Below are 24,890 nucleotides of genomic sequence, written 5' to 3'. Positions count from 1 at the left end.
TGGCGTTTCCTGAGGCATCCAGGGATGGGGTGGGGGGGCGGAAGGGTCAAGGCCTGTGTCCTCAGAGGAAGGGGGAGGTGAACAGAACAGGTTGGAGGGGTGTAATTGGCTTGCCACGGACAGAATGTCCCCTGTTATGAATATGACACAATCCCCAGGAAGGTCTGAAGGGACCCTCCTACCCACCCCATTTTTAAGATAGTTTGGGTTTCTCCACAGGGTGCAGTATCTGTGGACAGCCTGGCAGAACTGGAGGATGGGGCCCTGCTGCTGCAGACCCTGCAACTTTCCAAGATTTCCTTTCCAATTGGCCAGCGACTTCTGGGATCCAAAAGGAAGATGAGCCTCAATCCGATTGCTAAACAAATCCCTCAGGTCGTTGAGGCTTGCTGCAGCTTCATTGAAAAACATGGTAAGTGGCCCTGAAAATGATGGTTAAATCAAGGTAGGAGGCAATTAAAGGGAAAGAATGGTGTTCTAGAAATGGGGAGAGAAAATAGTTCAAGGTTCGAAAATGGGAGCATTCCTCTGCCAATTGGGGTTGGGATTCAGCTGGGGAGAAGGGAAATGCAGTGGGGAAGGGGCCCAGAGATACCTAGCATTCCTTGGTCTTTTCTTTTAGGCTTAAACGCGGTGGGGATTTTCACCCTGGAATACTCGGAGGAGAGAGTGCGTGAGGTAAATTGGTTATGTTTATACTTACGTAAAAGCAGGGGTGTGTGTGTGTGGGGGGTCTTCCCCACAGACCTGAGAGGAGTTTCATGACTGGTGTGTAGGGGGGAATCAAGGTCTTCCTTCTAGCCCCTCAGGCACACCACGTTGCCAGCTCCCTCCACTGAAGCTTGAGACAGGAGGTGGCCTGTGGTGGGCAGGGCAGAGGGTCCATGCATTCTCTCCGTTTTTCCTAGCTCCGTGAAGAATTTGATCAAGGTCTGGACGTCGTGCTGGATGACACTCAGAATGTGCATGATGTGGCTGCACTCCTCAAGGAGTTTTTCCGTGACATGAAGGACTCTCTGCTGCCCGATGATCTGTACATGTCCTTCCTTCTGACAGCAAGTGAGTCTTCTGCTCTCCCTTCTTAGGCAAGGAAAGGAAATAGTATGGGGGTCTCAGGACAGAGCTCTGGCTGCAGGACCCCAAGGAACTGAAGGAATAAAAATCAGAAGATGAAAACACCTACCTAGATTACTTTCCTTGCATCTCTTAATAGTCCATTGTAAGTCTATTGTTTGGAAATTTCTCTAGGGCTTCTTGAAGCTGTGTGTGCCCTCTCAGGACAAAGAAGAACCTAGGTTCTATAGAAGGGGTCTGATTTTGATGGGAGCACTTTCTTGCTTTTAGGGTTCCTGAGCCCAAATGCTTTCGGAATGAATAAAGACAAGATGCTTGGGTACTTTCTCCATAGCCTTCCTCAGTTTTCAAGCATCATCACATCTCTCTTGGTATCAGGTTGCTGCCAAGGCTAGCCCCCTGAGCCAGCTCCTGTTTTCCTTCTTCTAGCTCTAAAGCCACAGGATCAGCTTTCTGCCCTGCAACTGCTGGTTTACCTGATGCCACCCTGCCATAGTGACACCCTGGAGCGTCTGCTGAAGGCCTTGCATAAAATCACTGAGAACTGCGAGGACTCCATTGGCATTGATGGACAATTGGTAAACAAAACAAAACAAAAACAAAAAAACAAACTCTGGAAAAGGGTATGAGAACAGTAGGGGACATGTGTGGGAGTATATGAGAGAGAGACAAAGACACACAGTGGGAAAGGGAAACAACAAAAAGAGTCATTTATATTTGTGTCATTTCCATCAGCACCGCAGGGTTGATCACTTTCTGCTTTCCTTTTTTGTAGGTTTCAGGCAACCGTATGACTTCCACCAATTTGGCTCTGGTGTTTGGTTCTGCTCTCCTGAAGAAGGGGAGATTTGCCAAGAGGGAGTCCAGGAAGACAAGACTGGGGATTGATCACTATGTTGCTTCTGTCAATGTGGTCCGTGCCATGATTGATAACTGGGATATCCTTTTCCAGGTAAGTGGAACCTCTGGACAAACTTATTTCACAGCTTTCTCTCTCCTATTCACAAGGCAAGGGAGAGACGTACATGCATCCCCGAGGGTAGCCAAAGCAAGCAGCCACCAAATCTTCCAGAAATTCCTCCTGCATTAGCTGGACATGGTGCCTTCAGTCCTGGGTACCTGATAGAGATGAGTCTAAATTTTAAAATGTCATGTAATAAAGGCTAACATTGCTCATTTTACCCTCAGGTGCCTCCCCATATTCAGAAGCAGGTTGCTAAGCGCGTGTGGAAATCCAGTCCTGAAGCCCTGGATTTTATCAGACGCAGGAATTTGAGGAAGATCCAGTGAGTGTTTTCTTGGTTTGTTTTAGCTTGGCCTGAAGCAGCATCACCTGTGAGGGCTTCTAATCCCAGACCACCATCATGTTCGACAACCTCAGTATAAAAACTGACTTGCTTTTTCAAATTCATTCCTATCCAGGAGTGCACGAATAAAGATGGAAGAGGATGCTTTACTTTCTGATCCAGTGGAAAATTCTGCTGAAGCCCGGGCTGCTGTCCTTGCTCAGAGCAAGCCCTTTGATGAAGGTCAGTTCCCTGCTGGAGGTCAGGCCCTTGGTGAAGGTCAGTCCCCTGGTGAAGGTCAGGCCCTTCCTGAAGGCCAGGTCCTTGCTGAAGACGAGCCCCTTGAGGAAGATGAGTCCTCTGAGGAAGATGTGTCAGCTCATGAAGAGCTAGTATTTGAGTATCTCAATCAAGGAGTAGTCTTTGGGGAAGTTCAAGGTCTCGAGATCCCAAATGACCTTGAGATTCAAGGCCCACATCTCGAAGGCATCCCCGAGCTTGATGAAGAAGATAACGACAATGGTGACGATGATGATGACGATGTTGATGATACCCTGAATTTTGATGATCTTCTGCCCCTTGAAGATATACTAGACCCTGATGATGAAGTTCCTGAACTCATTGAAATCCCAGACTTTGAAGAAATACCATGTTTTGATATGGTCCCAGACACTGAAGAAGCCCCAGATGTGCAAGAAATCCCAAATCTTGGAGAAAACCCAAACCCTGACCTTGAAGAAGGACCAGTTTTTGAAGACAACCAAAATCTTGACCTCGCAGAAATTCCCTATCTCCATGTAATCCTGAACAATGAAGAAGCCCCAGACACTGATGAAATCCCAGACCACTCAGATGCTTCAGGTAATGATGAAAACCCAGATTCTGAAGAAGATCCCAATCTTGAAGAGGTCCCAGCTCTTGATGAAATCCCAAATGATGAATCTTCAAATGCCAAAGCAATTCCAGACCACGAAGAAACCCCAGAAGTCAATGGAATTGCAGTCTCTGAAGAAGACTCCAACCCTGAAGAGGTCCCAGCTCTCCCATGTGGTAACAAGCCCTGAAGATGTGTCTGATTTTGATGAAATTCAAGACCAGGAAGAATCCTCAGATGTGAGTGGAGTCCCAAACAGTGAAGAAGCCTCAGATGCTGAAGAAATCCTGGGACACGAAGAAGCCTCTGATGTCAGTGGAATCCAAAACTCTAAAGAAAAACTCAATCTTGAAAAAGACTCAGTTCTTAATGTGGTTCCAGATCCTGAGGATGCTCAAGTTCAAAACAAAACTCCCAGTTCTCAGAAAGACCACACCAACAGTTTTGAAGAGGACAAAGTTAGCAGTTTGGCTCCAGAGCCTGAATAAGTCTCCATTCTCAGCACAATTCCAGATCCTCAGCCAGACCTGGCTGCCAGTCTTGAAGAAATCATGAATGTGGAAGCTGTCCTGATGCCTAACGATCTTGACTCCAAAGAAGTTTGGAGTCCCAAGGCAATCCATAAAAAAGATGCAGATGTTACATTTTCTGTAGATACCACCCTCCTTAAAAACAAGTCTCGGCCTGGCCAAGTCATGAACCACAAGTCCTCCCCAGAGTCATTGATGACCTGCTTTCTCCCCTCCATGAAGTGCTGTAAGCTTCTGGCTCCAGCTTTGTTACTCATTTGCTTAGTGAAATTAGTCAAGCTGGTTGTCGGGTGGTGGTGGTTGTTAGGAGGCCTCCCTCTTCCCCGCCTTCCCAGTGGTATTGTCCATTTGCTCTGAGCACGGGGTATCTGTCTCACTCTTTCTCTTCTCTAATTTAGCCCTACACCCACAAACTTTCACAGTGGGCTTAGATTTAGAGATCTATGTTCTACTGTTAGGCTGCAGTTTTCTTAACATGTCAAATGGGGATACTCATTCCTATCCTTAACTTCTTGCCTCGTATTGTATTTGAAGGGCAAAATTAGGTCTTAGTCCCTTGGATGCTGTGCAAAGTATAAAGTCTAGAAACATAGGAGTTAACATTGTTACTATTTTCCAGGTTCCTCTGAGGAGCCAGCTGTGCCTCCCGGCACTGCCCGTTCCCATGACGATGAGGAAGGAGCGGGTAACCCCCCCATTCCGGAGCAAGACCGCCCATTGCTCCGTGTTCCCCGGGAGAAACAGGCCAAAACTGGCATCGGCTACTTCTTTCCTTAGATGTTTTTCCTTCTATAAGGTGCCGGACAGGGGAAAAGGGTGGGGGTAGACCTGGGATGTCACAGGAAACATTGAGGAGAGTGTTGAAGGTAAAGATCTGAGGGTAAGAAGGATTTCCACCTGATGCTCCGGTCAGGCTGAGAATTCCAAACATACTGCCAGCCCCTTCACTGGGAATGTTTGGTCCCTATCGCTAGTAAAAGCAGAGATGTTTCTGTGTCATGCCCAGGCTCCCTGGTGCTACCTTGCCTTTCTCTTTTGCCCCTGATCTTGGCTTTCCCACACTGCAGCCCTTCCTTTAATTGATGTGACATTTGTGGTAAATACCTTGTCCCAGAGAAGCTCACAAATCTCGAGGTGCTTTCCCTCCCCCCAAAAGGGAATTGCATGTTTTTCCTGACTTTCCTTCCCTCCTCCCGAGAGCTCAATTGGAAAGGCCCTCAAGAGGCATGCTAGGACGTTAGGTCAGCCTACTGACAGCTGACAAATAATTAATGCTAAACCATGTCACACCAACTCATAGCCATGTCCCCGCAGCAATTCCACCACCTCAGGATTCCCCCCCCACCCCACCAAATTATTTAGATCAATGGCTCATCCAGTGGCCACTCCCAAAATTCTGTGCAGTTTGGCTCAGGTCACACTAACAGGGAAGCCTCAAATGTAAGCCTAACTAGCCTTCTGGGATCAAAAGTTAGAGGAAAAATTTGATTTTATTACCTAGATCTGTTTTACAGACAGCTGGAGTTCACATCCTGTTGTCAGCAAAACAGCTAGTTAGGTAGAAACACATAGTTCCAAGTAGCTAAAGTCACCTGATTACAAATGTTCTTAACTATCGTCTCTGTAGTTCCTCTATGCAGGACGGTACAAATTTGCGGGACATGCTCTGGTAACACACAGATATGGGTTATGTATGACATCCAAAATTATAGCTGATATTGATGGGTAACAACTGCTAAGGTCCATAGAATGAAGAATGTATTGTATTGAGGGATAGAAATTGATCACACAATGGGTAACAACCACAGAGCTCGAAGATTTGTGATTGCTAAAACTTCTCTGGCATTTAATCGTTAATAAACATCTGTATTGTGACAGTAGCATATTCATGGCTTACTGTGTGTGTATGTTTTTTAACTTGAAATTTGTGTTGGTGAGTTGGAGAGCTCTGATTGGAGCTGAAGGGGGAGAAGAAGTAGGGAAGAGGAATAAAGGAGAAAGGATGACATGGAATAATGGGATGGAGAGGAATGAAATAAAGCGAACGGGAAGATGTGGAATAAAAGGGAGGGATAATGGGGAAATAGCTGGGTGAGATGACATGGAATAAAGGGGAGGGTTAATGAATAAAGGGGAAGGATGATTTGGAATAAAGGGGTGGGGACAAAAGGGGAGGAGTGATGGGGAATTAGGAGGTGCTGGGGTATGAAGGGGAAGGGTGATGTGGGATAAAGGGATGGATGTGATGGAGATAAAGGGAGGTTATGGGGGATAAAAAGCAGGGGTGATGGAAATAAACAGGTGGTGATGGAGAATAAAGGGGAGGGATGGGTGACATGGAATAAAGGGGAGGGGGGGTATGGGATAAAGAAGAAGAGGGCGATGGGCAGCAAAAAGGCATAAAATGGAAGACAGGGGAAGAGCTGTGGTTGATTAAAGAGAATGGAAGAGTTAAAGTAGAATAAGTGGGATAAAAGGTAGGGATGATGGGGAATAAAGGGGCAAAGGTAATGGGGTATGAAGGGGAAGGGTGTTGTGGGATAAAGGGGAGGGGGTGATGTGGGATAAAGGGGTGGATGTGATGAGGACAAAAGGGGGTTAAGGGGAATAAAAAACAGGGGTGATGGGGAATAAAGAGGAGGGGTGGGTGACATGGAATAAAGGGGAAGAGGGATATAGGATAAAGGGGAGGGGGCTATGGGATAAAAGGGAGAGTGATGGGGAATAAAGAGGAGGAGGTGATGGGGTATGAAGGGGAAGGGTATTGTGAGATAAAGGGATGGAGGTGATGGGGACAAAAGGGGGTTTATGGGGAATAAAAAGCAGAGGTGATGGGGAATAAAGAGGCAGAGGTGATGGGCAGGTGACATGGAATAAAGAGGAGGGGGTATGGGATAAAAGGAAAGGGTGATGGGGAATAAAGGTGAGGGAGGGGTGACATGGAATAAAGGGGAGGAGGATATAAGATAAAGAGGAAAGTGGAGTAAAAAGTAAAATGGAAGACAGGGGAAGAACTGTATTTGAAGAGTTAAAGTAGAATAAATGGTTAAGGAGGGATGAAGGAGATGTAGGGGAAAGAATGAAGCTTAAGAGGAGGGCCTCTAAAGGGGAAAGGAGGGGAATAAAGGGAAAGACCGCTAGACATTCTCAATGGAGAAATTCCCCCCCTGGACTGGTGAAAAATGAAAACCTGAAAACATCTGGAAATCTATGATTTTTAGGGGTAAGAGAAGAACTTGTAGCTGTTTGATTGATGGGACCTCCAACCTTTCTTGAAAACTTAAGACTTCATGACATGCTTGGAAATTTCCCATATCAGGGACAGGGCTCCAGAAAATGAAATGTGTATCATTTATTTTTGCACACTTCGCTTTAGGATATTTCCTCGCATAGAGTTTTACAGGGAGCAGAAATGTAATATCAGCTCCCTCCCATAATAATTATAATCATTATTATGATGGTAGTTGACACATACTGAGTTCCTCCAAAGTGTCTGCCACTGGGTTTGAAGCTTTACATGCATCATTTTATTTAATATTTGCCACTCTGTGAGATACATGCTACTGTAATCCTCATTTTTGTCTTGAAGAAAATGATATACAGAGAGGTAAAATCATCTGCCCAAATGACACATCTGGTTAGCGGAAAACAGCCAGTCTCCAAAGCTGGAGTGTTTAACCACTAGATTATGCTGGGCCATCCATTTTAGAATTCTTCCTCTGACAAGAAGATGCATGGTGATATCTTTGGGCAGTTTTTTGGATGGGATTTGCACTTTCAAAAAGGAAATTTCATGTCCCTTCCTACTAGGTCCTTGCCATGGGACAAGATGTTAGACAATAACTGCTATCTCAGGTGGATGCTAGCATTTGCATCTAGGTCCCACAGATATTAAAGCCAGGGGGAAATATAGAGCTCATCCATTCCAACTCTTTTGTTATTTTTGGTCACACAAGGGCAACAACTTGCTTGAGGTGGAGATTTGGATTAATATTCAGACAAACCTTCTGACTGCCATTCCCAGAACTTTACGGGACTAAAATAGTAAAATGTGTCCCCAGAAGAGTTTTCCTGTGGTTTCCCCACTCAGCTTAAAAACCAACACAAAAGCCAGATAATAAGCAGGAAAGTAAATTGTTTCAAACCATTCCTTTCACTTTCTGGCCTTCCCTGAAACCAGGTTTTGTCCCAGATCTTATTGTTTCCCTTACTTTTCTCCCCAGTGCTGACTGCTAACCAGAGGGTTTGAGCTGAGATTGGTGAGGAGATGCGGGTATTATCCTCACTCTTCCCCATACTCTAAGGGCGATTTCAATAGGCTTTCTCCACACTTCAAGTCCTGTCCTCATCCTAGGGGGACCTCAATAATAACCGTATGAAAGACCTGTCCCACACACACTCTGGCTTCACCACCTCGACTTTCGCTTCTTAGCACTTCAACCACCCCCAGCCACTTGGCATCACTGGGCATGACTGGACTTCCGAAGACTCAAGTTCAATTTCCCACTGTGACTCAAATCTCCTAACAGTGGCTGGGTGCCACGTCATCTGCTATTTGGCCTCTTTGAAGTGCCCAGAGTCCTTCCTTTCCTCTTTATTTCTTTTCTTACCCAGCCAGATGTCAAGGCATATTGATTTAAAACTGACCACATCTTCAACCCCTTGCCCTCCAAATACCATATCTGTGCTAGTTAGTCTCAGGTTTGAGGTGTTCTGAAAATCTGATCTCTCCAATCTCATAATGACCACTGTGAGAGAAAGGAGCAGCACTCCACATATTGGTGCATCTAATAGAATTTCCAACCTGAGCTGGTTCCTCAGGCCACTCAGCAATCCTTTCACATGCCCCAGGTCATCTCCTTCTCTAATTCTCTGCTCATTCATATTCCGTTTTTACATTATTCCCATGAAATAACAGCCCTTTTGACTCTAACTCATTTCAAATACATCCTCTCTTCTGCTTTTTTCTGGTTTTCTTTCCTCTTCTTTTCTGGTTTCTTTAGGTAGGAACTTAAATTACCGTATTCTCTTTTCTAATGTAAGCATTCAGTACTTTCACAATGTACCACAAGTTTTGGTATGTTGTATTTTCATTCTGCTCAATATATATATTTTTTTATTTCCCTCGAGACTTTCTCCTTGACCCATGGATTATTTAGAAGGTTAGTTTCATTTCCAAGTGTTTTAAAAGTTTTCTGTGATCTTTCTGCTATTGATTTATAGTGCTGCCTGGCTCACCTATTGTAGGTGGGACTTACATTTGATCTAGAGGAAGAATGAGCCTTCTTGGGGTACCTTCTGTTGCTAAAATGAAGCTGGTATTCAAGAAATTGCAGGCCTGGATCACCTTTTTCTGTTAGGTGAGAGGGCATAGGATGTCTTGATACTGGCCTGTTTCTTCAGTCTTGGGATCCCAAACCAGTACAGTATACTTTCCTCTTTCAGAATTCTCCTTTGGTTTGCTCTGGTTGTTTCCAGGGCTTATAGCTGTACTTAGTAGGAAGGAGCTTGGACAAAAAGGTCCGTGTGATCTTGTCCTGAGGAGAAGTCTCCTGGATATTTTAAAAAATGTATTTAGATATAATTTCCATATTATACGATTTATAATTTAGAGTTTACAATTCAATATTTTAAGTGTATTCACAGAGTTGTGTAACCATTTCCATAATCTAATTTAATCCTATTTTCACCACTCCAAAAAAGCAACCACATACCAATTGACAGTCACTGTCTATCCTCCCCTTCTGCCTATTTTTAACTGATTTTTGATAGAGAGTTCAAAGTTTGTTATACATTCTGGATTATTTTTTTTGTCCCGTTTGTGACTTGTCTTTCATTCTCTTAACAGAATCTTTCAAAAAGCTGAAGTTTTTTTTTTTTTAAGGAAGTTCTGATCATCATGTTAAAAAAATTTAGGATCTTACTATTGGCGTCATTTATAAAAATGTTTGCCTTTCCCCAAATCATTAAGTATTTCACCCAAAGTCTACACTACAGTGAAGAGATGAGGAGCCTAGGGCACAAAATTTAAGGAGGATCTCACTTGAAAAGTTGTGCAAGTCCCGGAGAGTGAGGAGGTTTTTTGCACCCTAGGCCCCCTACTGTTTTCTGTTATGTTTATTCCAAGGAGTTTTATTCATCCAATCATCAGTTGAAAGCCACATGGGTTTTCCCTTTTTCTTATTATAAATAATGCTGCTATGAAATTTATGTACAAGGTTTTTGTGAAGATATGGTTTTATTTCTCTTAAGTATTATACCTACGAATGGAGTTTCTGAGTCATATGGAAACTTTATTTTTAACATTTTTGAGAAACTGTCAAACAATTTTTTTCAGACATAGCAAGAATTTAATATCTAATTTCTCAGCTGTGAACATATAGCTAATATTCTAAGTAGAATTTATGCTAAGTGAAATAAGTCAAGCAGAGAAAGATAATTATCATATGGTTTCACTCATATGTGGATCAGTTTTTTTTTAAAGTGACTGTACCATTTTACATTCCTACCAGTGATGCATGAGATTTCCAATTTCTTTACATCCTTGCCAGCCATTTTTATTATGTCTTTTTGATTACAGCCCTCCTATTGGTGTGAATCATTTCTCATTGTGGTTTTGATTTGCATTTCTCCAAAGTCTAGTGATGCTAATCAATGTAACACATCATATTAAGAAAATAAAAATAAAAATTATATTTTTGGTTTTTCTATTTCTATCTACAATTTATTTTGAGTTGATTTTGTATATAGTGTGAGGTATAGATTGAAGTTCAATTTTTTGTCTTACACATATATCCACATTTTCTAGCACCATTTATTGAAAAGACTATAATTTCTCCATTTAATTGCCTATACAACTTTGTCCAAAATCAGTTGATTGTTTCTTTTGTGTATATTTCTGCATTTTTTCTCTGTCTGATGGTTCTATTGTTTACTTTTATGTTAGTACCATCTCTCTTGATGGATGTAGAATTTCCCCCCAGCTTTATTGAGATATAACTGACATGTAACATTGTGTAAGTTTAAGTTTAAGGAGTACAATGTGATAACTTGATACATATATGGTGCAAAGTATTTACTGCAATAAGGTTAGTTAACATGCCCTTTATGTCACATGATTACCATTTCGTTGTTGTGTGGTGGTGGTTGTGGTGGTGAGAGAACCTTAAAGCTCTACTCTCATAGCAACTTTCAAATATACAATACAGTATTATAAACTGTTGCCATCATGCTGTACATTAGATCCCTGGAACTTAATCATTTTATAATTGAAAGTTTGTACCCTTTGACCAATACCTCCCTCTTTCCCACCCCTTAGCTCCCACAACCGTGATTCTACTCTGTTTCTGACTTTGATGTTTTAAGAGTCTACGTATAAGTGAGATCACACAGTATTTGTCTTTCTCTGTTTGACTTATTTCACTTAGCATAATGCCTTCAAGGTGCATCTGTGTTGTTGCAAATTGCAGGATTTCCTTCTTTTCTTATGGCTGAATTTATATATATATATATATATATATATATATACACACACACACTATATATATAAACACATATATATTATATGTATATTAAATACATATATAATATATTATATTATATAATTATATTATATAATATACATACTTATATAATATATAATTATATAAATAAAAATCTATATAAATCTATAAAGAACTTTTCAAACTCAACACCTAATAAACAAATAATCTGGTTAAGAAATATGTATATATAATATATAATATGTATATATAATATAATACATGTATTATATAATAGAATATATTATATATTATAATATATAATAGAATATATTAGATAATAGAATATAAATTTTTAGTTTTATATGTATTATATGTGTATTATAGATATATTTTTAATTTTCAGTAGTCTTGCCTTTCTGTCAGATTTATCTGTGAGCATTTCACATTTAGAACATTTATCTCCCTGCTAAAAGAAAATTTATACACATTTGCAGTCAGTCCCCATTTCTCTTTAGCCCTCAGCCCTAGGCAATTCCTAATCTAAGCTCTGCCTCTATAAATTTACCTATTGAAAACATTTTTTATAAAGGGAACCTCACAATATTTGTCCTTTGGTGACTGCATTCTTTTACTTCACATAACGTTTTCAAGGTTGATTCCTATTGGATTATATATAAGTACTGGATTCATTTTTATTGGCAGTAAGTATTCTATATCATGGACATACCACACTTTATTTATCCCTTCATTAGCTTATGGGCATTAGGGTTGTTTCCACTTTTGACTGCTTTCAGTAATGCTACTATGAATATTTTAGTACAAATTTTTGTGTGGACGTATGTTTTTATTTCTCTGTGGTAGATACATAGGACAGGAATTTGGAGATCAAATAGAAAGTCTGTGTTTAGTACTTTAAGGAAATGTCACACTGTTTTCCAAAGTAGCTGCATCATTTTCCCATCTCACCAGGAAAGTATGAGGTTTCCAATTTCTTCATATTTTTGCCAATATTGTTATTTTTTGTCTTTTTAAATTACAACCATCCTGGTAGGTATGAAATGACATTTCATTGTGCTTTTGACTTACACTTCCTTAATGACTCACGATACTGAACATCTTTTCATTGTTTATTTGCCATTTATGTATAGTCTTTAAAAAAATGTCTTTTAAAAGTCTGCCTATTTATATATAAATATATTTTCTTGTTTCAAGTTTTTATTTAAATTCCAGCAAGTCAACATACAGTGCAATATTAGTTTCAGGAGTAGAATATAGGGATTCATCACTTACATACAGCACCCAATGCTCATCAGAACAAATGCCCTCCCTAATACCCATAACCCATATAGTCCATCCCCCCCACCTTCCTCCCCCAGCCCCACAACCCTAGGTTTGTTCTCTATAGCTGAGTCTATTTTATGATTTGCCTCTCTCTCTCTCTCGCTCTTTTTTTACTTTTCCCTATGTTCATCTGTTTTGTTTCTTAAATTCCACAAATGAGTGAAATCATATGGTATTTGTCTTTCTCTGACTGACTTATTTCATTTAGCATAATATGCATTCTAGCTCCATTCACGTTGTTGCAAATGGCAAGATTGCATTCAAATGGTGCTGGGAAAACTGGACAACAACATACAGAAGAATGAAACTGGACAACTGTCTTACACCATACACAAAAATCAATTCAAAATGGATTAAAAAAACCCTAAATATGAAACAGGAAACTATCAAAATCCTAGAGAACACAAGCAGCAACCTCTTTGACCTCAACTGTAGCAGCTTCTTACTAGACAAATTGCCAGAAGCAAGGGAAACAAAAGCAAAAATGAACTATTGGGACCTCATTAAGGTAAAAAGCTTCTGCCCAGAGAAGGAAACAATAAACAAAACTAAAAGGCAACCTTTGGAATGGGAGAAGATATTTGCAAATGACATAGCTGATAAAGGGTTACTATCCAAAATCTATAAAGAATTTTCAAACTCAACACCCAATAAACAAATAATCTAGTTAAGAAATGGACAGAAGACATGAATAGACATTTTTCCGAAGAAGGGATAACAGAGGGGGAGAGGAACCATAAGAGACTATGAACTTCGGGAAACAAACTGAGGGTTTTAGAGGGGAGGGGGATGTGGGGATGGGCTAGCCCAGTGAAGGGTATTAAGGAGGGCACATATGGCATGGAGCACTGGGTGTTATATGCAAACAATGCATCATAGAACACTACATCAAAAGCTAATGATGTACTGTGTGGTGACTAACATATCATAATAATAAAAACATTATTATAAATGTAAATAAAAACTTAATACAATACAAAAAATAAAAAAGGAATACTTCCAGATGGTTAACAGACCATGAAAAGATGCTCAACATCACTCATCATCAGGGAAATACAAATCAAAACTACAATGAGATACTTCACACCTGGAAGAATGGCTAAATTTAATGATGTAAGAAACAACAGATGTTGGCAAAGATGCAGAGAAAGAGGAACCCTCTTGCACTGTTAGTGGGAATGCAAGCTGATGCAGCCACTGTGGAGAACAGTATGGAGGTTCCTCAAAAATTAAAAATAGAACTACCCTACAACCCAGCAGTTGCACTACTAGGTATTTAACCAATTCCACACAATGGAATATTTTATATTATTTTATTTCCCTTCTTATTATTGAGATATAAATATTCTTTATAAATACTAGATGTAAGTATCTTATCAAAATTATGTTTCATGTTTCATTTTTTTCCCAACCTGTGGGTTACTTTTCACTTTTATGATAATATACTTACACTACAAAAGTTTTTAGTTTTGATGAAGTCTATTTTACTTATCTTTTGTCACTTGTACTTTATTTTCATATTATTATTATTATTTTACAATATAGAAAATGACATTTATTAAGTACTCATTCCATTTCCAGGAACTCTGCTATGTACTTTACACACATGGTCTCATTTAAGTTTTTAAAAACCTTCATTAACTAAAAAAAAAATAAATAAAAAAACCTTCTACAAATGAAGGCCCAAGATTCAGGGGGTTAACTAATTTGCTCAAAATCCTAAGGTTAGCAAGTGATTAAATTGGAATTCAAAATCAGTAGATATTCAATTTAATTTCTGCTGAATCCATCTAAGCATTTTAGAAGACCTCTTACATACAAATGGCTAACAGACACATGAAAAAATGTTCAAAATCATTAGCCATCAGGGAAATTCAAATCAAAACCACCTTGAGATACCACCTTATGCCAGTTCGAATGGCAAAAATTGACAAGGCAAGAAACAGCAAATGTTGGAGAGGATGTGGAGAAAGGGGAACACTCTTACACTGTTTGTGGGAATGCAAGTTGGTACAAACACTTTGGAAAACAATGTGGAGGTCCCTTAAAAAGTTAAAAATTGAGCTACCCTATGATCCAGCAATTACACTACTGGGTATTTACCCCAAAGATACAGATGTAGTGAAAAGAAGAGCCATATGCACCCCAATGTTCATAGCAGCATTGTCTGCAATAGCCAAACTGTGGAAGGAGCCAAGATGCCCTTCAACATATGAATGGATAAAAAAGATGTGGTCCATATATACAATGGAGTATTACTCAGCTATCAGAAAGAACAATTATCCAACATTCACAGCAACATGGATGGGACTGGAGGAGATTATGCTAAGTGAAATAAGTCAAGCAGAGAAAGACAATTATCATATGGTTTCACTTATTTGTGGAACATAAGGAATAGCAGGGAGATTGGTAGGAGAAGGAAGGGAATAATGAAGCAGGGGGGGTAAACAGAAGGGGAAATGAACCATGAGAGACTATGGACTCTGAGAAACAATCTGAGGGCTTCAGAGGGGAGGGGGTGGGGGATTGGTATAAACCGGTGATGGGTATTTAGGAGGGCATGTATTGCATGGAGCACTGGGTGTTATACGCAAACAATGAATCATGGAACACTACATCAAAAACTAAGGATGACTAACATAACATAATAAAAAATTTAAAAAAAAACAAAAAAATAGAAGACCTCTTATTTTTTTCAAAAAAAAATTGTTGATGGGGATTAAGAGTACATTTATTGGGGAGCCTGGGTGACTCAGTCATTAAGCGTCTGCATTCAGCCCAGGGCATGATCCCAGGGTCCTGGGATCAAGCCCCGCATTGGGCTCCCTCCTCAGCTGGGAGCCTGCTTCTTGCTCTCTCACTCCCCCTGCTTGTGTTCCCTCTCTCGCTGGCTGTCTCTCTCTCTCTCAAATAAATAAATAAAATATTTTTTAAAAAAGTACATTTATCATGATGAACATTGAGTAATGTATAGAACTGTTGAATCACTATATTGTACACCTGAAACTAATAAAACACTGTATGTTAACTACACCGGAATGAAAATTAAAAAATAATTTTAAAGGAGCAGAAAAAAAAAGAAACCACCTGCTAACACCAAAATCATAAGAATTAAATACTAAATTTTCTTCTAATAGTTTCAAAGTTTTAATTATGTTTATGTATGTGATCTATTTGAGTTAATTTTTGTGTATGGTGTGAGGTAGTGGTCTAATTTCATTCTTTTGTACATGGATATTTGGTTGTCTTAGTAGCATTTGTTGAAGAGATTATTCTGGGCCTTCCCATTAATCTATATGTCTATCTTTATATAAGAATCATACTCTTTTGGTTAGTGTAACTTTGCGGTATGTTTTGAAAATGGAAATTGTGAGTTGTGCAACTTAGTTCTACTTTGTCAGAATTGTTTTGGCTGTATTGAATTCCTTGCATTTCCATTTAAATTTTATGATGGGATTGTAAAATTCTAAAAAGCAGCCAGTTGAATTTTGATGGGGGTTGTGTTGAATTTGTATATCAATAACAATGCTATGTATTCCTTTTCATGAACATGGAACATCTTTCCATTTATTTAGATCCCTTTTATTTTCTTTCAACAATGTTTTCTAGTTTACAAAACATACATCTTGCATGTCTTTTGTTAAAATTTATTCTTGTGTATTTTCTTACTTTTGGCTCTATTGTAGATGGAACTGATTTCTCAATTTCATTTTCAGATTTTTTCATTATTCGTGTGTAGAAATACAATTGAAATTTGTATCATCATCTTTTTCTTGTGATCTGACAACTGATTTATTTATTCCAAGAGTTTTTTTGTGTATTTTGTAGGACTTTCTATATATAATATTTTGTCATCTACAAGTATATATAGCTTAACTTTTTACTTTCCAATCTAGATGAATTTGATTTCATTTTCTTGTCTAATTATCCTAGATTGTACCTTAGTAGAATGTTGTGTAGATGTGTAAGAATGGACATCCTGTGTTGTTCCTGATCTTAGGATGAAACTTAGAGTCTTTCACCATTAAGTAAGGTATTAGTTGGGGTTTATCATAGATGCCCTTTATTGAGGAAGTTCTTTTCTGTTCCTAGTTTTTTTGAGTGCTGTTAGCATGATTGAGTGTGGGATTTTGTCAAACACTTTTGGTTCATCTATTGAGGTGACTGTGTGGTTTTTGTCTTTTATTTTGTAAATATGGTATATTGCATTGATTCAATTTTGGAATGTGAACTAAGCTTGCATTCTTAGGCTAATCCAACTTATATCCAATGTTGCGTATTCTTTTTTATATATTTCTGGATTCAGTTTCCTAGCATTTTGTTGAGGAATTTTTGCCCACATTCATAAAGGATGTTGGTCTGTAGTTTCTTTTCTTATGTTGTGTTTTTATGGTTCTGGTATGAGAGTAATACAGGTTTCAGTGTTCGTTGGAAAGAAGTGATGCTCCTCCATTTTTTGCAAGAATTTGAAAAGGATTGATGCTGACTCTTTAAAAAAAATACCTTTTTAACTTTAAAGAAGTTTGATGGTATTCACCAGTGGAACCATTCGGTCTTGGGCTTTGATTTATAACTAGTTATTGATCACTAATTCAATCTCTTTATTCTTATGTGTCTATACATATTTTTCTATTTCTTATTGAGTCATTTTCAATAGTTTGTGTTTTTCTAGGTATTTGTTTATTTTATCTTATTTATGTAGTTTGTTGGCATACAGCTCTTCATAGTATTCTCTTCTCATAGTAATCCCTTTTATTTCTATAAGGTAGGTAGTAATATCTCCTCTCTTATTGTTTAGTAATTTGAGTCTTCTCTCTTTTTTTCTTGTCATTCTAGCTAAATGTTTGTCAATTTTGTTGATTTTTATAAGGAATAAAATTTTGGTTTTGTTTTCTATTAGTAATTACTTTCTGTTCTAATTCTTATTTATCTTTTCCTTCTATTTGCTTCTTTTTCCAGTTGTTCATTAGGTTGTTCATTTGAGATTTTACTTTTTTTTAATTGCACATTTTACATCTCTCAACTTCCCTCTAAGAACTACTTTCACTGCATTTTAAATGTTTTTCATTGATAGTCTTTATGTTTTCTTTCTAGCAGTTTAAGTTTATAGGAAAAAATGAATAAAAAGTACAGAGATTCCATTTACCCCTCAAGCCAGCTTCCCATTTCTCCTGTATTTATTTTTAAGATTTATTTATTTATTTGAGAGAGAGAAAGAGAGAGAGAGAGATACACAGGATGGGGTAGGGTCCGAGGGAGAGAGAGAGAGAAACCCCAACAGACTGTGCTGAGGGCGGAGCCTGACTCGGGGCTTGACCCCGAGTCTAGCTGAAACCAAGAGTGGGAGGCCCAACTGACTGCACCATCCAGATGCCCCTATATTTAATATTGTGCATTACTGTGATATATTTGTTATAGTTGATGATCCAATAATGATACATTATTAATAAATGAAGTCCATAATTTACATGAAAGTTCACTCTTTGTGTTATAAATTATATGCATTTTGACAAATGTACATAAAGACATGTATTCATCATTATAGTATCATACATAATAATAGTTTTATTGCTCTAAAAATCCCATTATACTGCTTCACTTATTCATCCCTTCCTCCTTCCTACAGAACTCCTGTCAACAACTGATCTTTTTACTGTCTCCATATATTTTGCTTTCAGAATGTCACATATTTGGAATCATACAGTATATAGCTTTTTCAGATTGGCTTCTTTCATTTAGTTATGTGCATTTAAGTTTCCCCCATATCTTTTTATGGCTTGATAGCTCATTTCTTTTTAACACTGTTTAACATTCCAGAATATGGATATAACACAGTTTGTTTATTCATTTGCCTCTTGAAGGGCATCTTGGTTGCTTCCAAGTTTTGACAATTATGAACAAAGCTGCTATAAACATTTGTGTGCAGGTTTTCCCTATATCAGAGCTGAGAATCTGAGCACAGATGGGACTGTGAAGATATTTTTTTGTGCTCTACAATTTACGGCCCACTTCAAGAACTATGGAAGGTTTCTTTCTGCTTCAGAGCTTGGACAACTTTTCAGTTGTTTGATTAGTTTTCTTAGCTCTCTAGTCCTGCCTCTGACTTTGTGCTTCAGATGTTACATCACATTGACGCCCTGCTTCCAGTTTTCAGAGGACTACTTTAGCTGCTATCTTGTACTAGTTCAAGATTTAGGGTGTTGTAGAGAGATGTCTTTCAACTATCATTAGCCTTCATCAACCTCTTACTTGTACTCATAGAAGACCTGCAGTGACTCATAACAGTTTTTCTCAGTTCTCCTGCCCGACACAACTTGGGGTGGGATACCTCTGTCACCTTTAACCCTGTTACCAGATTTTACTCTATTATTTCCATGCACTTAGGAAGACTTTGGGAAGTAGTTGATGTGTGGGTACAAATTAAATCATTGAATGAGACTCCTCGGGAATCTACAATGTCACACCAATCAATACAGGATATTTAATGTTTAAGAAGTTTAGCAGATTTCTCCTTACCCTTATCCACGACATTCTTCTAGGGATGAAATGGCCATGGGTCTCTCAGGAACAGCTTATCATTTTTTTAAAAGATTTTATTTATTTATTTGACAGAGAGAGACAGCCAGTGAGAGAAGGAACACAAGCAGGGGGAGTGGGAGAGGAAGAAGCAGGCTCCTAGTGGAGGAGCCTGATGTGGGGCTCGATCCCACAACGCTGGGATCACGCCCTGAGCCGAAGGCAGACGCTTAATGACTGCGCTACCCAGGTGCCCCAATTTTCTGGAAAATATTTCATTTTTGTTATTTTGCAGCCTCAACTTTCTGACAGTATTGGAAAAACACCATACTTTTTAATGTAACTTGGTCTCATTCATAGGGTGGGAGTAATGGTCTTCTGTGATTTTTTTACATTACAATCTAAAGTGTAGGGTCTACTAAACTTTATGTTGAATTTTGTCAAATGTTTTTTCTGTATCAATTGAAATAATGTGTTTTTCTTCCTTTATTCTATTAATGTGCTATATTACATTGGCTGTTTTTCATATGTTGAACCACCCTTGCATTACAGATAAATCCCACTTTATCATGGTGTATAATATGTTTAATATGAGGCTGATTCAATTCACTAGTATTTTGTTGAGGAGTTTTGCATCTATATTCATCAGGAGTATTGGTGTGTAGTTTTATTGTATTGTGATGTCTTTGTCTAGATTGGGTATCAGCTTAATGCTAGTCTTATAAAATAAGTTAGGAAGTGTGCCCTAGTACTCTATATTTTGGAATAGTTTGAGAAAAATTAGTATTGATTCTGCATTATTTTTTCAAATAAATTATTTTTATTGAATTATACTTGATATACAAGTTATATTAGTTTCAGGTGTGTGACATAGTGATTTGACAATTTTATACATTATGCTATGTTTACCACGATAAGTGTAGTTACCATCTGTCACCATACAATGTTATTACAATATTATTGACTGCACTCTCTATGTTGTACTTTTCATCCCTGTGACTTATTTATTTTGTAATTGGAAGTTTGTACCTCTTAATCCTCTTCACCTATTTTGATCATCCCCCAGCCCCTTCCCTTCTGGTAACCACCAGTTTGTTCTCTGTGTTTATGATTCTGTTTCTATTGGTTTATTTGTTTGTTCATTTGTTTTGTTTTTTAGATTCCACATATAAGTGAAATCATATGGTATATGTCTTTGCCTGATTTATATTCATAGCATAATGCCCTCTAGATCCATCTATGTTGTTGCAAATGGCAAGATCTCATTTTTTATAATATAAATAAAAATAATATAACTGAATAATATTTCATTGTATGCATATATCACATTTTCTTTATCCATTCATCTGTCAGTGGACATTTATTTCTTTCATATCTTGGTTATTATAAATAATGCTGTAATAAACATATGGGTTCATATGTCTTTTTGAATTACTGTTTTTATTTCCTTTGGGTAAATACCCAGTGTGGAATTGTGGGTCATATGATATTTTTATTTATTTAATTTTTTTTGCAGAACCTCCATACTATTCATCAGTAAAGCCACCTGGTCCTGCATTTTTTTTAAGGGAAATATTTGATTATTGACTCAGTCTCCTTACTTGTTTCAGGTCTGTTCAGATTTTCTTTTAAAATTCTAGTTAATTAATATACAGTGCAATATTGGTTTCTGGAGTGGAATTCAGCGATTCATCACTTACATACAATAACCAGTGCTTATTGCAACAAGTGCCCTCTTTAATACCCATCACCCATCTAGCCCCGCCCACCTCCTTCCATCAGCCCTCAGTTTGTTCTCTATCTTTACGAGTCTTTTATGGTTTGTTTCCCTCTCTGTTTTTTCCCCTTCCCCTATGTTCATCTGTTTTGTTTCTTAAATTCCACACGTGAGTGAAATCATATGGTAATTGTCTTTCTCTATCTGACTTAATTTGCTCAACATAATACACTCTAGCTCCATCCACGTCATTGAAAATGGCAAGATTTCATTCTTTTTGATGACTGAGTAATATTCCATTGTATATATACCACATCTTCTTTATCCATTCATCAGTCAACGGATGCTTGGGCTCTCTCTGTTGTTTGGCTATTGTTGAAAATGCTGCTATAAACATCAGGGTGCATGTACCCCTTCAAATCTGTATTTTTGTATCCTCTGGATAAGTACAATTTAGTGCAATTGCTGGATTATAGGGTAGTGCAATTGCTGGATTATAAGGTAGTTCTATTTTTAATTTTTGAGGAACCTCCATAATCTTCTCCACAGGGCTGCACCAATTTGCATTCCCACTAACAGCGTAAGACCATTCCCCTTTTTCCACATCCTCACCAACACCTGTTGTTTCTTGTGTTGTTAAATTTAGCCATTCTGACAGGTATGAGGTGGTATCTCATTGTGGTTTTGATTTGTATTTCCCTGATTATGAGTAATGCTGAGCATCCTTTCATGGTCTGTTAACCATCTGAAAAAGGGTCTATGTCCTCTGCCCATTTCTTAACTGGATTATTTGTTTTTTTGGGTGTTGAGTTTGATAAGTTCTTTATAGATTTTTGGATACTAACCTTTTATCAGACATGTCATTTGCAAATATCTTCTCCCATTCCATAGGCTGCTTTTTAGTTTTGTTGATTGTTTCCTTTGTTCAGATTTTCTATTTCTTCTTGGGGTTACTTTTGGTAGTTTGTGTGTTTCTAGGAATTTTCTTATTTTATCTAGATTATTTAATTTGTTTACAGTTGTTCATAGTATTTTCTTATAATCTTTTATTTCTGTAATATGATTAGTAATTCCCCACTTTAATTTCTTTTTTTATAATAATTTTTTATTACATTATGTTAGTCACCATACAGTACATCCCTAGTTTTTGATGTCAAGTTCCATGATTCATTACTTGCGTATAACACCCTGTGCTCCATGCAATACGTGCCCTCTTTAATACACATCACCGGCCTATCCCATTCCCCCACCTCCCTCCCCTCTGAAGCCCTCAGTTTGTTTCCCAGAGTCCATAGTCTCTCATGGTTCATTCCCCCTTCTGTTAATGCTAAGCGAAATAAGTCAAGCAGAGAAAGACAATTATCATATGGTCCCCACTTTAATTTCTGATTATAGTTATTTGTGTCTTTTTTCCCTCAGTCTAGCTAAAGTTTTGTCAATTTTGTTGATCTTTTCAAAATACTAGCTGTTGGTTATATTACCTATTGTTTTTTATATTCTCTATTTATCTCTGCTTTAATATTTATTATTTCCTTCTGCCAGCTTTTGTTTAATTTGCACTTATTTTTCTAGTGCCTTAAAGTGAAAAGTTAAGTTTTTTGAGCTCCTTCTTTTTAAATGTAAATGTAGGCATTTACAGTTAAACATCTTCTCCTAAGACTGCTTACCTTAAGTTTTGGTATATTGTGTATGGCATATGGTATGTTGTATTCATTTATCTCAAAGATTTTCTTTTCTTTTTTTTAAAAGATTTTATTTATTTATTTGACACAGAGAGACAGCCAGCGAGAGAGGGAACACAAGCAGGGGGAGTGGGAGAGGAAGAAGCAGGCTCCCAGTGGAGGAGCCTGATGTGGGGCTTGATCCGAGAACGCCGGGATCACACCCTGAGCCAAAGGCAGATGCTTAACGACTGAGCCACCAAGGCGCCCCATGTCAAAGTATTTTCTAATTCTTGTTTGGATTTCTTCTTTGACCAATTGAGTAAGAGTGTGTTATTTCACTTCCATATATTTGTGAATTTTCTAGTCTTCCTTCTGTTATTGATTTCTAGCTTTATTCCATTGTTTCCAGAGAAGATACTTTGTAAGATTTCAAGCTTTAAAAATTTTTGAGCCTGGTTTTATGGCCTAGCATATGCTCTATCATATAAAATGTTCCATGTGCACTTGAAAAGAATGTGCATTCTGTTTTTGATGGGTGCAGTGGTCTATAGGTATCTAGTTAGTGCATAATGTTCAAATCCTCTACTTCCTTACTCATCTTCTTTCTAGATATTTATCCATTGTTAAAAGTGGCGTATTTAAGACATTTGATTTAAGATATTTGTCTAGGAAGTTCCATGTCTGTGCTTCCTCAAGGACAGCTTCTCTTAATTTTTTTCTTTTTAGTAAGCTGTAATTTCTTGTTTCTTCGTATACATTGTCATTTTTTTATTGAAACCTGGACATTTTAAAAATTATCCTTTATAAACTCTTTCAAAAAATAGAAGAGGACACTTTCAACTAATTATTTGAAACCAATATTACCTTGATACCCAAACCAAAGAAAGTATAAGAAAATAAAACTACAGACCAATATTCCTTATGAATATAGACCAACAATCCTCAACAAAATACTAGCAAAGTGAATCCAGTAACATGTAAAAAGGATTATACATTATGACCAAGTGGAACTATTCCAGGAATTCTAGCTTTGTTTAACATGCAAAAATCAATCAATATAAATACAGCATATGAACTGTATAAAGGTTAAAACCACATGACCATGTCCATAGTTGCTGAAAAAACATTTGGCAAAATCCAGCATTCATAAGAAAAACACTCGACAAGCAATGAATAGAAGGCAAATACTTCAATCTAATAAAGGGCATCTATTAAAATCCACAACTAATCTCATTTGCTGTAGGACTGAAGGGGGACTCTTCTTGTACCTTTTCCTGGTTCTCTTTGATAAACTTCTATTTGGTCTACCTTTATAGCTTGTTGTTGTATCATGGAGCTGCCAGTTTTCTCTTAATTGGTTATCAGTAAAGTTTGAATTGTTTTCAACAATGTCCTTGTGCTTGAACTACCCTACACTCTTTTCAGAATAATTAGTCCCCTTAGTCTGATCTGTGTAGCTTTTTGTTCTTCTGTCTGCCTTTTCCACCTGGGAAGAATTTATGTGCCAATGCAAGGGAGCAAAGGGTAGGGACAAGAGCTTCTCCTAGAATTTCACCCCTGCTCAAGGAACAGAGCTCTGGGCATGAAGCAGAGAAGGCACTGATCCTCTCTGCTTGACCCTTTTAGTGTGTAACCTCTGCCCTTCTAGAGAGCTGGATCAGGTTTGTTTAGGGTCAAATATACTGTGCCTGTTATGCTTGGAACAGAGTTTCCATTCTATGAGTAGAGACTAGTGGAGGGAAGGAAGACTGGTTTACTGTAACTGCCTAGAATAGAATTTCTGCAATATGGAGCTTGGGGTGATAAGTGATGCTGGTTGTCAGTGCCTCTCAGGATAAAACTGTGGTCCTAGACTGGGGTTCGGTGGAGAGGGAGCCCATCTTCTTGACTGCAGATGCCTGGAGTAGTTTCCACCCCACTGAGCTGGTAGTGGTGAGTATATATACATATCAAGGCTCAAATGCCACAAACTCCCATTGTTCTTATTGAGATTTAGATGATTTTCTTGATTAGATGTTTCACCATTTGCTTTAGGCACTTATGAAATTTGCAGAGGCTTTAAATGTTTTTTTTTTTTGTCCCAAAAGTAATTTTCAGTAGTTAAAAGGTTGCTTTGCTGGGGATAGTGTCCTCTGTGCTTCTCAAATTATCATTCTGGAAGTCTATTCAAAGTTGATTTTTTTTCATGTGGATATTCACCCAGCCTAGAAGTATTTATTAAACAGACCATTCTTTCTCCAAAGTTCTACAGAGTCAGTCTTCTTTTCATAAATCAGATCATCATATATGTGTATGTCTGATACTCGACTCTAGGTTTTGTTCCATTAATTAGTTTGCTTATCCTTTTGCCAAACTTAACACCTTCGTAATTACTATCCCTTTATAATAGGTATTCTTATCTGGT

General features: G+C 38.0%; 1 protein-coding gene across 2 annotated transcripts in view; it reads left to right on the top strand.

Moving 5' to 3' along the window:
- Positions 1-5,602, top strand: part of ARHGAP36 (Rho GTPase activating protein 36) — a 30,933-nt gene extending 25,331 nt beyond the window's left edge. For both annotated transcript variants that reach the window (XM_045797509.2, XM_045797507.2), the window contains 8 exons: positions 220-412; positions 623-678; positions 909-1,059; positions 1,504-1,652; positions 1,850-2,026; positions 2,263-2,360; positions 2,497-2,603; positions 4,384-5,602. In XM_045797509.2, the coding sequence (XP_045653465.1) occupies positions 220-412; positions 623-678; positions 909-1,059; positions 1,504-1,652; positions 1,850-2,026; positions 2,263-2,360; positions 2,497-2,603; positions 4,384-4,541 (1,089 nt within the window). In that variant the 3' untranslated portion in view covers positions 4,542-5,602. The remainder of the gene's footprint in view (positions 1-219; positions 413-622; positions 679-908; positions 1,060-1,503; positions 1,653-1,849; positions 2,027-2,262; positions 2,361-2,496; positions 2,604-4,383) is intronic.
- Positions 5,603-24,890: the final 19,288 nt, after the last annotated feature.

This window comes from Ursus americanus, chromosome X (genome assembly GCF_024610735.1).
Source record: "Ursus americanus isolate L20-20 chromosome X, mUrsAme1.1.p, whole genome shotgun sequence".
In the NCBI taxonomy this organism is placed as follows: Eukaryota; Metazoa; Chordata; class Mammalia; order Carnivora; family Ursidae; genus Ursus; species Ursus americanus.
Note: the sequence above shows the minus strand (reverse complement) of the source record. Positions and strands in the feature narration are given on the sequence as shown.